The sequence below is a fragment of the Heterocephalus glaber genome, unplaced genomic scaffold, assembly GCF_053883595.1.
Source record: "Heterocephalus glaber isolate CG9 unplaced genomic scaffold, H.glaber_assembly_v1.0 deba00001457, whole genome shotgun sequence".
Taxonomy (NCBI): domain Eukaryota; kingdom Metazoa; phylum Chordata; class Mammalia; order Rodentia; family Bathyergidae; genus Heterocephalus; species Heterocephalus glaber.
In genome coordinates, this window is record NW_028258305.1 from 1,395,798 (window position 1) to 1,419,429 (window position 23,632).

At 35.0% G+C, this 23,632-nt stretch overlaps 1 protein-coding gene across 3 annotated transcripts in view; it reads left to right on the forward strand.

Annotated features, from left to right (window-relative positions):
- Ppp3r1 (protein phosphatase 3 regulatory subunit B, alpha) overlaps nucleotides 1-23,632 on the forward strand; it is a 68,732-nt gene that overhangs the window by 42,576 nt on the left and 2,524 nt on the right. For 2 of the 3 annotated variants that reach the window (XM_087216274.1, XM_013074079.3), the window contains exons 3-5: nucleotides 15,794-15,970; nucleotides 17,109-17,168; nucleotides 17,954-18,138. In XM_087216274.1, the coding sequence (XP_087072400.1) occupies nucleotides 15,794-15,970; nucleotides 17,109-17,168; nucleotides 17,954-18,138 (422 nt within the window). Of the gene's footprint in view, nucleotides 1-15,793; nucleotides 15,971-17,108; nucleotides 17,169-17,953; nucleotides 18,139-19,863; nucleotides 20,143-23,632 lie in introns of those variants that run through there. The other variant, XM_087216273.1, reaches the window with a different exon arrangement.

The following is a 23,632-nucleotide window of genomic DNA, read 5'->3' on the forward strand; positions in this document are numbered from 1 at the left end:
ACAAGCTGGGTGTGGTGGTGCATACCTGTTATTCCAGTTACTTAGGAGGCAGAGGCAGGAAAATTCCAAGTTCAGGGTCATCCTGGGCAATTCAGTGAGACTTTATCTCAAATTTTTTTTTTAAACAAAGGGGTGAGGATATAGCTCACTGGTATAGAGATTGTCTAGCATGTGTGAGGCCTTGGATTTGATCACCAGAACTGGAGGAAAAAAATGTCATTTACTACATTGAAAGAATAAAAGAAAAGGCATAGTTTCTTCAGTAGGTATGGATTAATATTCAACAGCATTTGCTACCCATTTGTAATAAATAATCTTAGCAAGTTAAGAATAGAAGGAAACTTCCTTACCCTGGTAGGGGGTACCCACAAAACCCACAGCTAACATTACACCTTATTTTTTGCTTTGTTTTTATTTTTTGCTAGACATGTTTGCAGTACATAATGATCCCATTCCTTGTGGGCATTTGGAACATGGACATAATATATCTTCTTTTTTCATTCCTTTCCCCTTCCCTTTATCTCTTGAGCCACTTCTTATTTGGGGCTCTAGTTCCCTATATCCTGTTATCTTTTATTTTGCTCTTTATTTATATTTATATTTATATTTTATTTATATTTATATTTATTTATATTTTCTTATATAAGAGAAACCATGCAGTATTTAAGCCTGTGTGTCTAATTTCTTTAACTTAATCTTATGGTCTATCCTTTTTAACGGCAGAGTAGTCCTCCATTGTACATAGATACAGTAAAACCTTGGTTTGCTAGAATAATGTGTTCTGCACATAATCCAAACCACATGTATATCAATGCAGAGAAAGGGTGGGAAGAGGGGGGAAAAGAACCAGTTGTAATCAAGTGACATTTGGCCTGACATATTGCTCGTATTACAAGACATTGCTTGTTTATCAAGTTAAAATTTCTTAGAAATGTTTGATGGTCTTGTTAACATTCTCAAACCAAGTTACTCACAATCTAAGGTTTGACTATACCACATTTTCTTTATTTTTCATCTGTTGATGCACATATAGGCTACTGCCAGGACTTATGTATTAGGAATTGTGTTGCTGTAAACATGTATCACTGTAATATGATGTCTGTAATTCTTTTGATAAAATACCTAGAAGGGGAAGGAAGGAAAGAGAAAAGTACATTAATACTTTTCCTCTTGTTACTATTATCACCAATTAAGAAATTAAGAAACTGAGATTCAGGGAGGCTTAAGGAGCTTCCAGATTTTTTTTTTTTTTGTATATCCTTTTATTGGTACATTTCGGGTATACAATATAATGACATTCCTCATTGGAGATGTGCACTTTTACATACTCGCTTGGTTCTTATTTTTTCCCCCTTCCCCTGCCCTCCCTTCAGCCCCTCCATCCCTCCCTATTTACAAAGACTTTGTTTCCATTTTTTAATTTTCTCATATTCCATTCCCTTTTTTCCTTTCCCCTACCCCTCCTACTTCCCCCTCCCCTTTGCCCCTTTTCTTCTTATTTCACATTATCTGTTATACCTTTTAGTCCTTATTTACTTTCAGTTGCTCACACTAGAGAAACTATTCAGTATTTACACGTGTGTCCTCTTTATTTCACTTAAGAGTATCACCTCAATGTGCATCCATTTAGCAATAAATGTCTCTAATTTCTTATTTTTGATGGCTGAGTAGTATTCCATTTTATTAAAAAACCACATTTTCTTGATCCAGTTTCCAGTTGATGGGCATTTGGGCTGTTTCCAAGTTTTAGCTATTACAAAGTGTGCTGCTATGAACATGGTTGCACATAGATCACTGTGGTATGATTCTTTTAATTCTTTGGGGAAGATACCCAGCAGGGGAATAGCTGGGTCAAATGGGACTTCCAGACCTAGTTCTTTGAGGAATCTCCATACTGATTTCCAGAGTGGTTGCACCAGTCTACACTCCCACCAGCAGTGGAGCAGACCTGAAAGTCTGAATAACCAAATTCAGTAAAGTAGCTGGATACAAGGTCAGCACACAAAAGTCAATAGCTTTCCTCTACATGAGCAACAGACTCACTGAGACAGAAATAGGGCAAACAATTTCTTTCACAATAGCATCCAAAAAACTGAAATACCTAGGAATCAACCTAACAAAAGAAATCAAAGACCTCTTCTCTGAAAACTATAGCACTTTGAAAAAAGATATTGAAAGAGATATCAGAAAATGGAAAGACATCCCTTTCTCCTGGGTAGAAAGGATAAACATAGTGAAAATGGCTATACTTCCAAAATTGCTATATAGATTCAATGCAATCCCAATTGAAATCCCGGCAGCATACTTCATAGACCTTGGGAAAACAATCCAAAAATTCATTTGGAAGAAGAGACCCAGAATAGCAAAAGCAATTCTAGGTAACAGAGACATGGCAGGGGGTTACAACCTCCAACTTGAAACTATACTACAAAGCTACTGTGATAAAAACAGCATGGCACTGGCAAAGAAACAGACCGGAAGTTCTACTTGTATTGATCTTGATCTTCAAGACCATCCCAATGAGATTCTAAGCAAGATTTTTGTAAAAATTATTAAACTAGTTGGTAATTCACTGAGGAATTAGAAATCTTAGAAGAATCAGAAGAATTGAGAAAAGGACAAACAAGAGGCCAGTGCTCTGACTTAAAGATTTACCGTTAAACCTAGACTGTGGTATAGGTCAGTTGAACTGAGTAGAGGGTCCAGCATTGTTTAGGTGTTTATCATTGCATATGATTGCATTTTGACAGACGTGCTAGTGGCACCATTGTAAGGAGAACCTTTCGAATAAAATACCTACATTTCAATGTGTAATAAAAGGTTTCCCTCCAATCCTCCTTAGACCAAATGAGAAAATTATATGGATCATAGATTTAAATATAAAAGCTAAAATTATTGAACTTATATAAGAATACATAGATATTTTTCATGACCAGGGGTGGGAAAAGGTTTTTAAGTACATACAACATGAGTCATAAATGGGAAATGGATTTTGTAAAAATTTAAAATTTTTGCTTTTTAAAAAAAAAAATCTGTGCAAAAATGGGAGAAATACCTCAAAATTGAGAGAAAATACTTCAAAAATAACAAAGGACTTTATCAATATAAAGAGAATCTTGTGAATTGTTTTAGGTAGCATTTTTTCAAAACAAGATAGGAACAGTCACTTCACAAAGATACATAAAAGACTGACAATATCACATGCTGGCAAGGATGTACAGCTACTGGAATTCTCATATTGCTGATGGAAGTGTAAAACATCACATCACTTTAGAAAACAATTTCTGAAAGTAAAACTAGACTTATCCTCTGATTCAGAAATTCCTAGAAAACATTAGTTTACAGAAAGACTAATATTTATAGGAGCTTTATTCATAATAGGTCAAACTGGAAACAAGAATGTCTACAAACCAATGAATGCATGAACAAATTGTACTGTATTTATACAGTGGACTGTACTATGCAGTAAAAAGGGATTACTGACATGTAACAAGATGGATCAATAATATAAAATGCTTAGTAAAAGAAGACACAGGAGTACAAATTGTATAATCTTATTTATATGAAATTCTAGTAGAATTTAGTTACAGAAGGCAGAACCATGCTTGCCTGGGTTTGTTGTGGACTGTAGAGGGGTCCAAGGAAACATTTTGGGGGTGATAGAAATTATTCGTGAATGTAGTGATACTTATATAGGTTCATATGTTTATCGAAACCTGTAGAACTATATACTTAATAATTCACCTTTTGAATATCATTTTTAAAAGGTTTATAAATTTTTTAGGATTTTTATTGCAACCTGGTAATTTTGTTGGTGGGGATAGCATCAGCATATTTGACAATTACTTGATATTTTTGAAATATGTAAGAATTTTATAATCTAGAGGCACCAAAAGTGCATGTTACTGCTTGTATTCTAAAGTTATGATATATTTCTAAATCCTGTACATTTTTTAAAAATTAATTTTATTGGTACATTTAACGTATACAATTTAAAGACATTCATCATTGGAAATTTGCACCTTTACATAATCCATCTTGGTTCTTATTTTTTCCCCCATTCCCCTGCCCTCCCATCAACCCCTCCACCCCTCCCTATCTACAAAGACTTTCCATTTTTTCTTTTTCTCATATTCCATTCCCTTCTTTCCTTTCCCCTACCCCTCTCACTTATCCTTCCCCTTTGGCCCTTTTCTTCCTATTTCACATTATCTGTTATACCTTTTAGTCCTTATTTACACTTTCAGTTTCTCACACTAAAGAAACTATTCAATATTTACACATGTGTGTGTCCTATTTCACTTAAAAGTATTGCCTCAGTGTACATCCATTTAGCTATAAATGTCTCTAGTTTCTCATTCTTTATGGCTTGAGTAGTACTCCATTTTATTAAAACACATTTTCTTTATCCAGTCTCCAATTGATGGGCAATTGGGTTGCTTCCAAGTTTTAGCTGTCATGAATTGTGCTGCTATGAACATGGGTGCACATATATCACTGTGGTATGATCCTTTTGTTTGGGGAAGATACCTAGCAGGGGAATAGCTGGGTCAAATGGGACTTCCAGTCCTAGTTCTTTGAGGGATCTCCATACTGATTTCCACAGTGGTTGCACCAGTCTACACTCCCACCAGCAGTGGAGCAGGGTTCCTCTTTCCCCACAGCCCCACCAGCATTTGTTATTGATTGATTTCATGATAGCCGCCATTCTTTCTGGAGTGAGGTGAAATCTCAGCATTGTTTTCATTTGCATCTCTTGAATGACCAGTGATGTTGAACATTTTTTCATATATTTATTTGCTGTTTCTGTTTCTTTCTACATTTTAAATGGATGCAGTTTTTCATGGCTAAGAAAAAATACAGCCAGATGTGACTGTGTCTATATGTATTTTGAGTATTTAAATTGATAGAATGCTTTCTTTGTTCATTCGGTAGTCAAAGTATCCTGCGGAGAATATAAATACTAAACTGCTGGTTGATAAACAAGGTCCTTCTAAAATTTAAGTTTTTCTGGAGCTACTTGGGAAGGTTAACCTAGTGCACCCCCTGGTGGTTTTTCCTTCTCATTTAGGGTATTATGAAAATATCTACCTTAATAGATGATATTTTGAAATTAGTATTCATGTTGAAAAACTTCTCAGTAACTTTTGTTGATAACACCATAAGGTTTTTTCCTTGTGGTGGTCCTGACAAATGATTCAATACATGTGTCTCCATAGGTAATTTTGTCCTTTCTGATGGCTCTTTTTAAAATATTCAAATATAATTCTGAGATCCTACAATGGAGTAGTATTTTTTCATAGTTTTCATTCTGTAGTACAGTTCTAAATTTTTTTGTTAGATTGGGGAATCTCTTTTTAATGTATAGTGAGGGTGAACTTGAAATATATTACGGGGCCAGAAATTAAATGTTTTAAAAAGAAAAAACCCAGGAGAAATTGCTGAAGAGCCACATAGGAGCCAGCCTGAAGTAGTACCTAAAACCAAACCTGGAACAGTGTGACAAAATGAATAATGATAGCTTTTTAAAATTATTGCATGTTTATAACACAAGAGTAGTCATGTTCATTTATGGGAATTGGTACATGTATGTAACATATCTCAGTCATTTTCAATTCCGTCACCAGCATAACCTTTTCCTCCCAACTCGTCCTGATCCCCTTCCCCAACTCCAATAGTCTGCCTTCTCATTTCCTGTCATTTCTCTTATTTATTTATATTTTAGTTTTTTCATATAAGAGTAAACGTGATATTTCACATTCTGCATCTGTCTTATTTCACTGAGCATGATCGTCTCAGATTCAATCCATTTTTCCACAGATGGTGTAATTTCCTTCTTTATGACTGAATAATATTCACATATATATACATATATATATCACATATTCATTATCCATTCATCTTTCATAGACATGGTCCTCTTCCCATTTGCAAATTGTCCCATCTCTTTGTTTCATATTATCTTTTATTTTGCTCTTTATTTCTGTTTTGGGTTTCTCATAAAAGAGAAACCCTGTGATATTTAAGCTTGTGTGTCTGATGTATTTCACTTAATATTATGGTCTCAAGGTGCATGCATCTTCTTACAAAAATATAAATTTAAAAATTGAAATTTATTTTATTTGTGGCAGAATGGTATTCCATTATGTATAAATAACCACATTTTCTTTATTCATTCATCTGTTGGTGGACATATCAGGTGCTTTAGTTTACCTATCATGAATTGTGTTGCTGTAAACATGAGTATGCATGTATCACTCTATGATATCTTTAAATTTCAGGAAGATGCCTAGAAAGGGAATAGCTAGGCTGAATGGAATTTCTAGTTTTAGCTTTTTGAGGAACTGCCATATTGATTTCCATCATGGTTGTACTAGTTTACATTCACACCAATGCGCATGTGCAGGTGCAGCCTTGCCAGCATTTGTTATTTGATTTCTTGATGATAGACATTCTTTCTAGAGTAAGATGGAATCCCAGTGTTGATTTAATTTGCATTTATGACCGGAGATGTTGAACAATATTTTATGTATTTTGATCATTTGTAGGTTTTTTTTTTTTTTTTTTGGTACTGGGTATCGAACTCAGGACCTTGCACTTCCAAAGCAGGTGGCTGAACCACTGAGCTAAATCCCTGGCACAGTTGCCTGTTTTTTGATTGGATTTTTTTGTTTGTGTGGTACCAGGGATCAAACTCAGGACCTTGCACTTGCCAGGCAGGAGTGGCACCACTGAGCTAAATCCCTGGCCTTAGATCCTTTATTTTGGGAGGTCTAATTTTAGTTCTTTATATAGTCTAGATATTAGTCCTCTGACCAAGGTGTAGCTGGCAAAATTTTTTTCCCATTCTCTAGGTTGTTGCTTCACTCTGGTGGTTTTATTTGCTGTGTATAAGCTTTTTAATTTGTTACAATCCTAGTTGTTGATTCTTGATGTAATTTTGGAGTCGGAGTTATGTTTAGAAGGTCCTTGCCTGTACTTGTATCTTTAAGAGTTTTACCTATTTTATCTTCCAGCAGCTTGATTCTGTTTTAATATTTAGATCTTTGATCCATTTTGATTTAAGAGTTTAGTACATGGAGAGAGATATGGGTCTAGATTCAGTCTTCTGCATGTGGATAGCCAGTTTTCCCAGCACCATTTGCCGAAGAGGCTATCTTTACTCCAGGAGATGTTTTTGGCCCCTTTATTTAAGATCAGATGGCTAAATGTACCTGCGGTTGTTTCTGCCACCTCTGTCCTGTTCTGTTGATCCACATGTCTGTTTCTGTGCCAGTACCGTGCAGGCACTTGTAACTTTGTTTTTTATCACTGTAACTTTGTAATATAACTTGAAGCCTGGAATTTTGATGCCTCCTGCTTTTATTTTTACTTTTGTTGCTGGGGATTGCTTTTGCTATTCTGGGTCTTCTCTCATGTCAATTTTCTCTAGTTCTATGGGAAAAGCTGTTGATATTATGATTGGGAATTAATTAAATCTGTATATCAGTTTTGAAAGTATAGCCATTTTGACAGTATTGGTTGTGCCTATCCAGGAACGGGGGATAGCTTTCCATTTTGTGATGTCCTTTTTGATCTCCTTTTCCAGAGTTTTCATTGTAGAGATCTTTCACTTCCTTAGTTAGGTTAATTCCTAAATATTTAATTTTTCTTGATGCTATTATGAATGGTACTGTTTTCCTAATTCAGGTCTCACTGAGTTCATTATTAGTGTACGGGAATGTTACTGATTTTTGTGTTGATTTTTGTATCCTGCTACATTGTTGAATTTGACTATTCCTGGAGTCTTTTGGTGGAATTTTCTGGATCTTCTGTGTAAAGGATCATATCATCTACAAATAATGAGAATGATGTCTTTCTTTCCTCTATGTATTGCTTTCATTTATTTCTTTTTCTGGATTGTTCTGGCTAATGTTTTGAGTACTATATTGAGCAGGAGTGGTGATAGTGGGTATCCTTGTCTGATTTCTGATTTTAGAAGGAAAGCTTTTAGCTTTTCATTTAATATGATGTTGGTAGTAGGTTTGTCATAAATGGGTTTTTTTCAGATTAAGATAAGGTCCTTCTATACCTATTTCCTTAAGCGTTTATCATGAGTGAAGGTTGGATTTTGTCAAAGCCTTTTTCTCCACCTACTGAGATGATCCTATGATTTTTGTCCTTGGTGGATTTTTTATAATGGTGTATTGCATTTATTGATTTTGGTATATTGAATCATCCTTGCATCCCTGCCGTGAAACCTACTTGGTCATAATGTTTTGTTTTGTTTTGTTTTGGATAATTTGTTGCATTGTTTGCCAGTATCTTGTTGAGTATTTTGCATCTCTATTCATTAAAGAAATTGGCCTGTAGTTTTTAAAATTTATTATTATTTAGGTCCTTGGCTGGTTTTGAAAATCAAGGTAATATAGTATGTTAGGAATATACCCAAGAATGTTACAGCTGGGTCAAAACATATTTCTTGGTTTAGGTTGTTTTTTATTGTTGTTGTTGTTGTTGTTTATCATCATTGTGTTTTATTTTCCTTTTTCATTTGAAATATAAGTGCATCCGAAGAGAAGGGAATTTGCCAAATAAATGTGGTATACACATTTTTGGTGAAGTGAAACGGGTAACTATGGAAGTATATTATATATATATATGAAGTATATTCTTAACACAACCTGAGTTTTTATGTGGGGGCAGGAGTGTTGGACTCTTTGTTTTTAAAAATGCCTAGTTTAGGGCTGGGGATTTAGCCCAGTGGTTCCGTTGCCTGCCTCGCAAGTGCAAGGACCTGAGTTCGATCCCCGGTACCAAAAAAATAAATAAAATAAAATAAAATAAAAATGCCTAGTTTAGAAGTTGTCCAGAATAAATTTTTAAATATAATTTTAAAACCTTTAAGACTCTTTTGGAAAAAGAAAATAGTATACCAACACCCAACAAAAATAAATTTACTGACAAGCCAGATAAAAACAGAACATAAGAACTTTACACTTGATGACTTGAAATTTGTGGTGACAATGGCAATTTTGGATCATTATTATTTTTCTGTTCTTAAAAGAAAAATGTTTGGGCAGGGGATTTAGCTCAGTGGCGCCATGCCTGCCTTGAAAGCCCAAGGTCCCGAGTTCGATCCCAGGTACCAAAAAAAAGAAAAGAAAGAAAAAAGTTCTTGTTTTTTTAGTGATAATACTTTGCTTGGACCAGACTAAAACTTCTCTTAACAATGTAGCAATGCCTAATGATAGCTGAGTATTTTATTCATGTAAAAATTTTGCTCTGTAAACTTTGTTTAGGTTTTTGGGGACTCTCCATAGTGGTTTGTACTAGTTTACATTCCCACCAGTAATGAAATGGGGTTCCTTTTCCCTCACATCCTCACCAACATTCATTGTTTTGTGATAGTATTAGACTTTAACTCATAGAATAAAATAGATATCTATGAATGCATGCTGATAGACAATTAAAGGAATAAATGGAGAAGAGAGAAGTTTTATCTTTTTTCACAAAATCATTTTGTGCTTCTGAGGGAATAGAAAATTATTCTTAGGCAAATACAGTAATAACTGTTGAAGATGGGATCACCTACTGATGGTACTAAATTAGGTCAGAGTTTGAAGAGAAATAGAGTAATTGTATTGTCTCATACCCCTTGCCCCTGTTTTTGGTGGGGGGTGGGTACCGGTGATCGAACTTGGGACCTTGAGCTTGTAAGGCAGGGGGTGGAACCACTGAGCTAAATCTGCCCCCATGTTTTTTAACTACAAAACTGATTTGTAGTGGAGAAATTTGGCAGGGGCCGCTTGGCCTAGTGGTTAAAGGCACCATCAGTAATAACAAGATGTACTGATGTCGCAAATCCCTTGATGCACTTGTGTAGGACACAGTGTCATGGTGGTATCACAGCATTTGTGGCTAAGGTAGACATCTTGCAGCATTGAAATATAGTTTCAAAAATTGAGAAATTAAAAATGGTGAAATAATACTGAACCCATGAATAATGCTTTAGTAAACAGACTGGTGAAATTTGAAAAGAATTCTTTTTGTAGGATTTTGCCTAGGACGTGTTGCATATTTCTTACAAAATGTTTTTTTTTTCCTGTACTGGGGATCAAACTCGGGACCTTGTGCTTGCGCGGCAGCCACTGGAACCACTGCACTAAATCCCCAGCCCTCTTTCAAAATGTTGCTAGGTGAATTTAAAAAGGATTTTTTTTGTTATTAAATTATTAGTCTATTAATAGGTAATAAGTTGTTTATAATGTGGTCTTAAAAGTTTGCTGAATGAGTAATAATTTTACTGCTGTTCTCTATTACATTTAATGCAAATCACCTAAAATTTGGAGAAAGCTTATTTTTCCACCATTCTTTTTCTTTCTTCTTTTTCTTTTTACTCTGAGAAAACTAAAAAGCCACCTAAATGAGTTTAGACTTCTTTTGAGTTTTTTAACTCTTTTAACAGTTGAGTGGCAGCTTCATGCATGTGTATTAATAGCAGTGCTTTACGAGCTAGCGACTTAGGTCTCTTCTATTTTGGAAACCCTTAAATTCCTTTTTTCTGAATAAAAGAAGTACATAAATATATTGAAAAGATATTGTTTATACTTTTTCATAGATAGATGAATACGTAAGCTTCTGTCTTAGTATTATGTTACTCTGGTATTAATAAATGGAGTTGATATTAAAATTTACTGTAGCAACATAAGCATTATAAAACCAAATTCTGAATTATGTGGTGGCACTAATGATTCTTGAAATCACTTGTTAAAATGAGTTACCATCTAAATTTTATACTTGTCCTTGAAAATAGAGCATTGATCCAGGGAAGATCTCAACAATTTAATCTGATGTTTTTGTGTTAGCAATTTGTCACTTCCTTAATAACTATTTCGTTTTTATAAAATCAGACTAAAAGATCTTACATTTACTATCTTGCCTAGATTTTAGATAACAGTATATGACTTCTCATATTATTTAATACTTTGATGTAATTTAAATTGGAAATGTCATTTCAACTATTTAAAAGGTAATCCTTCCCCAAAAGTGGAAAATTAACATGTTTCAACTTGGCAAAATGTGAAAAAGCAAACTCTGAGTCATAAGATGAGTCAAGAGGGTGATTTTTTTTTTTTTTTTGGTCCATCTCTTTTTAAGAGAGGATCCTAAACAATAGGAAAAACATTTTTGATACAAGATAGTGCCTAAAGTTGGAATATGTTCTTCACTGTTTGATGCTAAGTGCAGATCTTTTGTGAACATAATGAAAACAGTTAATCATGCTAATAAGATGGGTTTGATCTATTTTAAAGATCTCTGCCTAATTTGTAGGCAATTAGTAGGTGCTGATATCCCACAGCCTATCTAGTCCATTGCTGGCAAGTAGAAATGCTTGAATAACTGCTTCTATAGTGACAGTAACAGCCAAATAAGTGACTTTGTTTAACACCTAAAACACCTTTTGCCATTTGTTCTTGAAAGTTAGTATTCTTAGATTGGCTTAAAAATATTTATGGCTTTACTTTCCAAGCTAGCTCATTTCAAATATTGTAGATCAGTGCTTTTAGAGCAGCCTTCAGTGATAAGAAAATGCTGCAGCATGCATGCCATAGGTTCGGCCTAAGTATGACTACCTCAGGTGTTCCGGTAGCCTCAACTAGACAGTAAATACAAAATATTTAGTGTCAGTCTTATTCATCATTATCCCAGCTGGAAATAAGGGAAGGAGAGGAGGAGGAAATAAATGGGTGGTTGGAGGAGAGATAATGTTTCCTTACACATTTTACTGGCTTCTCAAAGAAGTTCAAGGGGAGTTTTGTCTGCACAGGGTATGTAGAAGGTGGTGAATGAAAAGATTAAATAGCTTGTTTTCTCCAGGTCACACTTAAGGGGCTTTTTAAGAAGCTCTAACAAGGGCTGGGGATTTAGCTCACTGGTTTTGCCACCTGCTGCACAAGCTTAAGGACCCGAGTTCCATCCCCGGTACCCCCCCCCCCCCAAAAGAAGAAGCTCTGACAATAGGAAACAGAGAGATATATCTTTGCAAATGAGAAGGAACCAAGAGATGGAGAGGGGAGAAGCATGAGGGTGAAAGGAAGTAAAAAGAATTAAAATGTATTATGCACATGTTACCAACTCCCCAGGATGAGTGTAATCATAATGTACTGAAAATATGTACTAGTAATAATTTAAAATTTTTAAAAAGCCCTTTGACAACAACTGTGTTGTGAAAGTGAAATTGTTCACTGGCAGTCTGCTTTGCCTTTGAAAGTTTCAGCTACTCATCCATAACAAATATCAACTACTTTATAATATTTCATAAGATATTTATAGCAACACAAAGTAAATGGATTTTAAATATTCTTTTAAGGGTTTTTGCTAGAGAGAGAGTTACTGATCCACACAACTATGAGATACTCTTCTTTAATCAGGGAAAAATTGATAGTCTCATAGAGTGTTCCAGCAAGGAACTTCCAGTAGGTTTATAAGGAAATGGAAATTTATGCTTTAGCAAAATTGTACACAGAACAGTGTAGCTAAAGAAAAGGACTTTGGGGTAAGATGTTAAGATGGAAATTTAAGTTGAAGCTAAATATTGTCAAAGGCTTAAGGCATTTTATCCTGTTTATTATTGGGAATCCACGAGACATTTTTAAGCACAGGAGCTAGCAGTGGGACTGACTTTACCTTTTAAAAAGATGAATGTTGACAATGTAAAAAAAAGGTGGATTGGATCACACTTTCTCTACCATTGATTTACATCTCCACCCTCTCAAATTTCTTAATATTACTTAAGATTGCAATGCTAGATTCTCGATAGTGGGTTTTTCCAGGTAACTGAAACAATCCTTCAAGTCTAAGTTCAGTTTCTTGATAGACAACTTTCTAAACTTACTCATTTCCCAGCTTTACCATGTAGAATCTAATAAATAAATTTCCACAAATATTAATTATCGTGCTGTCTTTCTCTGTCACTCCATTAATGATATTCTTTTCATCCAAATTTGTTTACTTGTGTAGAGGTGTCTTTTCTTTTATACTTCTAATATACCTGCTGATGTATTTTCCCATCATCTTTTTTGTTCCATTGTTTTAAACTAAGGGAAAACTAGATTGCAAGAGGAAAACAATTAACAATCTTTGGTATGGATGTAAAATTGAGGCAAGCATGGAGAGTGTGGCTCTTCAGCAAAATCTATGCATTTTGAGAAACTCTTCTAAATGGTTTACTAAATACTGTAGTTTGGCATCTGGTTAGGTAAATAGAATTTTATTTTATACATTGATAGCATTTTGATCAATAAGTTTTAAAGTCTGAAGCATTTTTAATTAGTACTTAAAACATTTATCGAGCACTTGTTTGTATACAGAATACCTGTGAGAAAGTTGTGGACTCTGGTCTGAGGTATTATAAAGAAATAAGCAAAAAACCCAAAAGAAATTGTAGAACTTTTATTATATCCCTCTCACAGGAGCAAGATAACTGATTTCACAATGGAAAACAGAAAAAATACGGTTTATTCAAATACTTCACCTTTGTCATCTATTCTACTAAAGAAGAAAAACACTTTAATGAGTAAAAAAATGTTTTATTCAGTTGATGTGCTCATGAAATATATATTTGAATTTTGATCAGATTATTATTATATATATATTGCTGTTTGAAGTAGATGATTCTTTCAGTAAACGTAAAGGAGTTTTACCTCACATGCTACAAAATCACATTCATATCTGGGAAAAATCTGAGTAGGATATATCACTAATACTACTTCACCTTGTAATAGCACTAACAAAAATAATGATCTTAAAAATACAAATACAAATTAACTCTGGAATTTGTGTTAAACATCATAGCTTATCACTTATGAGCCTTAAACAGTTACTTTGAGGTACATGTTCTTGAGATCATTTACTTCAGTAGAAATTAATTGTGTAAACATTATTGATGACCCAGTGTATAACCATCTTCAACGATGGTATTTTTGAGGATGGAGATAAAAAATGAGAGAAGTTTTTCTTGAAGTTTTTTATGTATTAAGATTCTCTTTTTAATTTGAGAAAACTTCCCTACGCCTCTTCATAACACACAGATGGTCCTTGACATGATGGTTCACAAGTGATACTCATTCAGCAGAAACTATACTTTGAAATTTGAATTTTGATCTTTTGCCTGGATTAGTGATATGCAGCATAATACCTTCAAGATGCAGTGCAGAGCAGTGAGTTGCACCTCCTAGTTAGCCACATGATGGATCAAGAGGGTGAATCACTGATACTCTACACTGTGTGTACTCTGTTGCCAATTTTAAAAAAATACATCAGTAAATTGTATGAGGGGATCAACATTTTATTTATAAAATAGGCTTGGGTTAGATGATTTTGCCCAACCATAAACTTATGTTCTGAGCATATTTAAGGTAGATGAGGCTAAACTATTATGTTTGGCAGGCATGTTACATGCATTTTCAACTTACGTTATTTTCAATTTGTGATGGGTTAATTGGCAGGTAACCCCATTGTAAATGGAGGAGCATCTGAACTGGGAAAATCCCTGTGAAACTATGAAATTTCCGTGTTCTGTCGACACTATTCCTCTCTGTCTGTTATGTAGAAATGAATTCATATTAGAATGCTATCTTGTAGCTGTACACATATTGTAATGTTCAATTTTTTATATTAAACACTATTTTATTTTATTTTATTTATTTTTTTGAGACAGGGTCTCGCCATGTAGTCCAGGCTGGCCTCAAAACTCACAGTGATCCTCCTGCCTCAGCCTCTACGAATGTGGGGATTATAGGCATGCACCACCACACCCAGCTAATTTTTTAATTCTTATAATGAGGATGCCATATATTTTTGCTCTGTAACATTTTGGGCTATGATATATACCTGCTTATGAACAATATAATATTTGCCTTCATTTTATTTTTAAAAAGATTAGTGGTTGCATTTAATTTTTGTTAAGTACTTGGTAGGTACTATTTCCAGTAAGCCATAATCAGTGTTACCTGAATTAGCTTGATACTTTAAGGGAAATGGTGATAATGTAATTTAAGAGAAAAAAAAAAAGACAGTCTTTTTAAGAATGCAGGTAAAGAGACCTGATACTAAATTTTTATAGAGAACTGTACTTATAAACTAATTCAAATGTTTCTAAAATTGTGAGTTTTTTTCTTTTAAACTATTAGGTAAATTTTGTTAGCTTTTCAAATTAAGATTAGTAAATAACTGTGTTTCAGTTGCTCATACTTGAAGATAGTATCAAGAAGTTAGCTAAAACTGGAAAAATATTTAAGAAACTGATCACATTGCCTCCAAAGAGGGGAATTGCATATTGTGTGGTGAGACAGGAGGGAAACTTTTGAATAGCCTTGGAATTTTAAACCATGAACTTAAAAGGTAAATGAAGACTCACAAAAGGAAGTAAAAATAAAAGTGCTGTGGTATAGAGCAGAGATTGATTTAGTTTGTCTAGTAGGATCTCTGTGATCAGCTAAGCATTGTCATTCTTGGGATATCTCCTGTGACCTTCATGATCAGCTTAGCATTGTCATTCTTGGGATATCTAGGTACTCAACATACAGTTGACTATATTATGGCAAGAGCAAACAAACAGAAAGGTAACCAAGTAAAATATTTGTCATACTTTTTCTATTAGAAGTAATTAGTCTACATATATATATAATGAACTTTTAATCAAATTGGAAATTATACTGTTGAATAAGCGTTGGAATTTTTTCCCCTATAACAATTATATAGTTTTATTTTTTTTTAATCTTGCTACCTTTTTGTTGTTGTTGGTTTTCAGTTGATGCTGATGAAATTAAAAGGCTAGGAAAGAGATTTAAGAAGCTCGATTTGGACAATTCTGGTTCTTTGAGCGTGGAAGAGTTCATGTCTTTGCCTGAATTACAACAGAATCCTTTAGTACAGCGAGTAATAGATATATTTGACACAGATGGGAATGGAGAAGTAGACTTCAAAGGTAAGAAAGTTCTTGTTGTTTTATAAATCACAAACTAAATAATTTTTGTATAATCACAGTTCTATGTATAAGTGTGTCTGAGACTTTTAGTTTTTCTTAGTTATCTTTGTAATTTGGTGATGCTATAACAAAAGATTATGTTAAAACTTCAAAATCTGTGCTATATACGTCTTAATGGACTAAGAACCTTTACTTTTTTTGGTTCATAAATGATCAAGGTGTCTTTCAGGCTAATCTATGCCCCAAAGAGACTTTTTAATATTTCTTTTGTTTCTAGGAAATTATTCTCACTTTAGGGCAACTTAACATAATTAGTATGTTTTAAAAAATATTTTATCACCTTTTTCAGAATGAGCACTATGCACCAAGCAATGAAATTTAAACTCTAAGAATAAGGATATGAGCATTATTATAGAACAATTAATTTATTTTAGTTAATCTAGGTTTCACAAACACATTGAATAGTGCCTTTGCTGATACTAACATGATACATTATTTTATATTTTGATTCTATAGGTAAATATCTCCTTTTGCTAATAATTGTCAACAGGTTTTGTTAATTTTAGTTTCAGAACTGAATTAACTAGTGCAGGGATCTTTAACTGATTGTGATTTACTTCAGGTAGTAAAGAGTTTGCATGAAACTTCTAACAGTGTATTTAAATAATTCTGAATTTTGGAACAGAAAGCCAAAATTATTTTTGTAAAATAATTTGTAGTCTTTTTTTCTCCCCCCTTCAGTACCTGGAATTGAACTCAGGACTTTGTGCTTGTCAGGCACCTCCTCTGAGCTGCGTCCCCAGCCCTTGTAGTCTTTTTAAAAGGCCCATTTTAATCATCCTCTAAGAAGAGTTAAATAGCTTTAAGAATATTTTTGAGTGTTACAGTTTACAGTGCTTAACAAATTCATCCAAACTGATTAACCTTAGAGAACTCCAAGTTAAGTAAGAAAACAATATATAGAATCTTGTTTGTGGAGGTTTTAAATTTGGCATTTATTAGTTTTTAGCACTGTTAGAAGTACTTTGTTTTGCAGAAGAATGTATCCCTTTGTGGGTAAGTAAGATAAACTATTGGTTTTTCTGTGTAAAAAATTGAAAGTTTTGGTTTATAAACATTTTTAACTCTTCTTACTCAGAATTCATTGAGGGAGTCTCTCAGTTCAGTGTCAAAGGAGATAAGGAGCAGAAGTTGAGGTGTAAGTATTTTTTGCCCGTTTCATTCTCCCTCCAAAACTACTACCATTTGGACTACTACATTATGGACTTCTCTTAAAATACTCTGGAAGGTTTCTTTTATTCCACATCCTTAGACATAACAGTAATTTTATATTCTGATGAAAATTCTTTAGGGCATTTGCAACTAGTATAGTTGAATACTGTGCCATTGCTTTTTTGAGAGAGTGTCTCACTAGGCTCGCCATCAGGATGGTCGAGTGGTCTAAGGCGGTGCATTCAGACAGTGTCTCACCGTGTAGTTTTTTATGCTGCCCTTAAACCCACTATGTAGCCCAGGCTTGCATTGAACTTGGGGTGGTGATTCTTTTGTCTCAGCCTCCTGAGTGCTGAGATGACAGGTACCCACCACCATGCCTGGAACTATTATTGTTTTTAGTTGTGTAGAAGGAAGACAGAATTTCAGTTCACTGAAAACAGCCGTACTATAAACTTAGATAAGAGGTTTTATTTTATTTTTCCCCCCAATGAAAGTGGAAAGAAATGTTGGAACTGTAACCATCTTTAGCTCTGTGTAAGGTTAGATAATTTACCTTACACTATACTCTTTGGCCCTGGCAGTCTTGAGTCTGTAACTCATAGATTTAAGTAACTATGTTAAACTATGCCTAAGGGCAGTTTTTATATTTAGGAAAGAGCATTCTTATAGTCACAGTATTGGATGTTTGGCAGTTTAATTTTCTTTCTCTGGAAGCATTACCATGTGATTGCCTTATAATTGTATTGATTTTCTATCCTCCTTTCTCAGTTGCCTTTCGTATCTACGACATGGATAAAGATGGCTATATTTCCAATGGGGAGCTCTTCCAGGTGTTGAAGATGATGGTGGGGAACAACCTGAAAGACACACAGTTACAGCAAATTGTAGACAAAACTATAATAAATGCAGATAAGGATGGAGATGGAAGAATATCCTTTGAAGAATTCTGTGCTGTAAGTATGAAAGAACTGGTTCTTCCATTGTTTGTGTTTCAAAAACATACTTTACAAGCCACTTAATAGGAAATCTTTTTTTGGGGGGTGGGTAACCAGGGATCAAACTTGGGTCCTTTCACTTGCGCAGCAGGCAGCGAAACCACTGAGCTAAATCCCCGGCCCAATAGGAAATTTCTTGATGGTATATGCCCTAAAGATTTATGTAGTCAATTTTGCAAAATTGCCCCACAAAGTTTAGAAGTGTGTTGTTTAATTGAAAATAATTAGCAGTTATTAGTCTCAAGAAACATTATGTATGGCAAACATCCTAATAAAAATTTTTTAAAGGATCAATATTCATAGTCATTCTCTGATAAAATGCCATAAGAATGGAACCTAGTAATTTTTATTTATTTTTGATAGCCCCTAAATTGCAAGTAGGTTATTAAGATTTAACGTGTGAAAGTGCTTCTGTGGGAAATAGGAGTTTATGAATTTCAGATAGGAATACCAGAAACTTCACAAGGACTACAAAAATGGAGAGCACCCCTACCATCCTAAATTTGCCTGCCATGAAGTGTGCATGGTGATTTACTCTATCCTTTTCCAAGCTGTTGATGTAATTTTTCTCTTCTGGGACAAGGGCTGTATGCAGAGGTGGGAACTGCAATTATGGGAAGATCTAGAAAACCTCTCTGAGTAGAAACTGGGCAACAGAGCAGCTTCTCTTATTTATTGCTTTTCTTCAGTAGACCCAGGGATTTGGTACCACTGATTGCTTCCAAACAGGAACACAACTACTCAGCTTCACTTCTCTACTTCTGCCCTTAGCAAAGAGAGTAGCTTTTGATGTGTTATAAGGATTTTTAATTACCAACTACAAATACTAGAGAATATAGAAGTATCCAAAGTAAAGGTAGTAAAAAGTTTAAAGATTTTTAATTCAGTCATGGCTGGATTCTTCTATAGGAAGGTTTTCCTCTTTTTCTTTCCATTTTTAAATTTAAGTCACAGAAGTGATAACAAGTCACTTTGATACTTGTATGTTAGGCAGGTACTGAAGTATATAGTATTTTCCTTAGCATTTTCCGTCATTACAAAGGAATACTTAATTCTCGTGTTTTGTTTCACTGCAGAGAACCATAATACTGATTATGCCCAAAGCCAGGCTGTAAAGAGAATTAACCCCACAATTGGCTTGTTTTGAGAAGTGAGTCTGACTTAAGTCTGTGTGCAGAGGTCAGAGTAACTGGCACCCAAATTCCGTTTCCACAACTAAAACCTTCTGTCTAGAAGGACAGTGTTCTAATTACAACCATATATTTTGTCTGTTCTGTTCCTAATTTGAAAATGCTTTGTTTTGTCCTTTATGAACCTTGTTTACATTAATTTCCATAGAAACTGCATGTAGCTTGCCTTTACCACAATTGATTGCCAATAAAAGTCAGTGCCTGGGACTGGCCAGGGCCTTTGTCAGTTGCGTCAGCATTGGTCATCCTAGCACTCGCTTTCTTTCTCTTAGTTCTGCCTCTTAGTGTATTTATTTCTCAGGACTGTGTCGTATACTGGTTGGGGTACTGGAACCTAACTGCAGGGGTCTCCGGTATTTCATAAAGTAGGGTGATAGGTGAGTGTAAAAAATAGGTTACATTTGTTTGGAAGAGTTGGATAGGTTTGTGACTGCACTGCTGCCAAGTGATGCCGCTCCAGTGTTTTACTATCCCATCCTTTCTCCTCCATCAGCATTACCAAAGATCCTGGAAGGTCTACCATGGACTGACATGTGACATATGGTTGGGTGTGACGTGTGACCGAGCAGGTAGTGGCATTGTAGATAGCAGCCAGTTGTTTTTTTTAAGTACATGTTCTCAGTATATAATGATAATGCATCTTAATTCTTTCAACATCTCCTTCCACTCAGTTTTTAAAAGAAGGAAAGAAAAGATCTCAAATCTTGGAGGAATGAAATAAAAAATGCTTGGCTTGTGTGGTAGGGATATATATACATGAAGACTCTTTACACTTAGTAAATATTAAATGTATCATACACTTGATTTAGTGAAAGGAAATTAAAATACATTTTTATGTATTTAAATGATGCTGTTATCTATACTAAAGACATAAGGTAAGCTTTGTGTTTGCTTTCCAATATTTGTAATAAATTGCCCTTGTATTTTTGAGAGGCATAATCCATAAATTGAGAAAAACATTTTGTGTTTAAAGTCATGTTTCTAAACATTGATTTGGTTTGCAGTAGTGGGGTTTGAACCCGGGGCCTCACACATGGTAGGCCGTAATTTTGTCTCCATTATGGTTTTTTTGGTACCGGGGATCAAACTCATCCATTATGTTCTTTTTATTCTGACTTCTCAAGGTACAAAAGTGAGAGAGATGGAAAAATTATTTTAAAAGAATTTGTACATGTACTTTAAAAATTTTATTAAATTTGTGATGCTTGACACTGAACTCAAGACTTCATGCATGCTAGGCAAGCACTCTTACCACTGAGCTATATATGCCCAGCCTTTGTTTTGAGATAGGGTCTTAATAAATTGCTCAGGTTGGCCCCAAACTTGGGATCCCTCTGCCTCAGTCTCCTGAGTAGCTGGGATTATAGCTGGGCACCATCATGTCCAGGTAAGTAAATCTTGTAAATGATTAGTGACTGTATTAAATGGAAGAATTGAACACATGAATTTGTTTCTTCTTCCTCTCAAAGGGTTAAACAAGGAAAGGCAATGAACCCACAAGAATGGAATGAATAGCAGAAAAGATACGAACTGAGTTTGGTTATTTAGAAATTTGAGTGGTAAACTAAACCATACGTTGAATTTTTTAATAAAAGTTCATAACTATGTATCACCTTGAATCATCAAACAATGGAGAAAAAAACTCTGCCATGGAACATAGAAACCAAGACAAATCCAAAAAAAGAAGCTTGGGGGAAATAGGTGGGCAAGGCCAATAAAAATTTTAAAACAAAAGCCTGTTATTGTTACCCTTGCAGATATGATATATTGAATTCTTAGAACCATAAATTGAATAACATACAAAAGAGATCTTAGGAATTTAAATTTAGAGATCCAAGCTGGGTGGGCATCATGATGTACACCTGTAATTCCAGCACTCAGGAGGCTGAGAGAAGAGGACCATTTCAAGTTCAAGGTCAACCTTGGCTACGTAGTGAGACCTGGTCTCAAAAAAAATTCGAGATCCATTTTAGGAGCTATACCACCTAAATGCCAAGGATCTCAGAAAATGGAGGGGAAAAAATGTTAATAAATCAAGAAAATACTTCAGAACCAAAGTAATATATTTCCTGATTGAATTTACTGTTTTAGTCACCTTCCTGTCACTTGGACAAAATATCTGACACTGGAAACGTAGAGGAGGAAGAATTTAATTTGGCCACAGAAGGTTTCAGAGTTTTCAGGCCACGGTTGGGTTATTCTGTGGCAGTAGGGTGTGTTGGAGCAAAGCTGTTCACTTTGTAGCAGCCAGAAAGTGGAGCATAGGGCAGGGACAGGCCCCAGTGATCCACCTCCACCTGGGCTTTCCTTGAGGCATAACAGCACATTCAGCTGTGAACAGCAATGGATTAATCCTCTAATGTGCACAGGCACCCTCAAGACCCAGTCAATTCTCCAGGAGTCTCCTAATCCAGTTGATTTGATGATTAAGATTATCCAGAACAGGGTCGGGGATTCAGCTCAGTGGTTCTGCCGCCTGCCTTACAAGCCCAAGGTCCCGAGTTCAATCCCTGGTACCAAAAAAGATTAACCAAAATACTTAGTATCCAGCATAGAATTTATAATCGGGATGTAGGCACATTGGTGAGAACAGTAGGACTAAAGAGACAAGTCTACAAAGCTGGAATAGTAAGATGGAGGCATAGGAGAGGGGCTTTATACAAAGTCAAGAATCATAACGGCACTAGATCTTAGTGGCAGACTTGGAAATCAGAAGACATTGGAGCATTACTTTTGCAATTCTGAGGAGCCTAGTTATTTCCAATCTAGAATGCTCTACAAACTTAAAGCAATAGAAATTGGCATTTTTAGGGAAGGTCTTCCTTTTTTGGAAACTATGGGAAGATGTGCCCAGACTATAGTAAGTTGTAAATCAAAAAATAATATGGGATCCAGGAAGTAGAGGATCCAACCTGAGAGAAGAGAAGGAGACCTGCCTGTAGGATGATAGCAGAGAGATACAGAGACAAGAAGCCTCAGGAGCGAACAGTCTAGATGACAGCAGGTGGTGAGGCTCTGGGAGTGTCTTCAAGACAACAGAGTCAATTTATGGGGTACATTTATTTGAGTGTATTTGGCTCAAAAGTTTGGGGTGAACTTCATGATATTTGAACACCTACCAAAAGAAATTATTAGACATTCACTGTGGCAAAATAAAGTAATAGTATGCAGTTTGTTCACCTGTTAGTATTTTATATAGTTATAGTAATTTAAAATGGCTGAACTCCTCTGTCTAATCAAAACAAAAATAACCTTGGGAAAAGTGTAGGGGATGGGAAGTATATGGGGTAGGAGATGGAGAGGGAGAAGTGCATGTGAAAGCTAAATTGTCTTCTGTGGTGGAAAGTGTATGGGTAGTGACTAAAGCTTTTAAATCAAGAGAAAAAGTAGGAATATTGTTTGAAGACCTGAAGGTAAATACTGAAACCTGAAATTTTTAAGCAGTTATCACTTTGAAAAGAAGTAGAGAATGAGAGCAGGGTAGCAAACCACTCATTTCATAATAGGTTTTGTAGAATTGGCTCTTTATGCTATATTTTTAAGATGCCATTGTATACAAGAACATGGATTAATGTCACAAACAGTGTTGAGTGAAATAAGCCGGTCTGAAAGATTCCATTTACACAATGTACAAACAAAACCCAACCCATGGTGGTGTAAGCTGGGGTAGTCACGTCTGTGTGTGTGTGTGTGTGAGTTGAAAGGGAGCCAGAGACTACTTCTGGTAATGATGTTGCTGGTTACTTGGTATTTGCTTTATGAAACTCCTCTCAAGCTGTGGACATTTATGACTCTTGCACTTTATGTAGGTTATATGTAATAAAACATCAGAATAACACAAATACTTATTACACTTTAGATTACCATGTCAGTATTTCCTGAGATGTATAAAACTTCATGGAAAAATCATGTATAGAAAATTTTATTCATTTGGGACTTTAATACTGTCTAGAATAGGCTGATAGAAAAGCCTGTATTTGGTTTTTTGAGGACAATTTTTATGATCACATCTGGTTATCATATAATGTTAAAAGTACTAGAATAGGAATCAGCAAACTACAGAGCACAACAAATCTTGTCCATGGCCTGAAGTTTTTACATTTTTTAGAGTGTTGCTTAAACAGAAAGAGAAAATCCAAAAGAAACTGTAAGTGGCTTACAAAGCTCAAAATTGGGCCGGGGAGCTAGCTCAGTGGTTCTGGTGCCTGCCTCGCAAGTGCAAGATCCCAAGTTCGATCCCCGGTACCAAAAAAAAAAAAGCT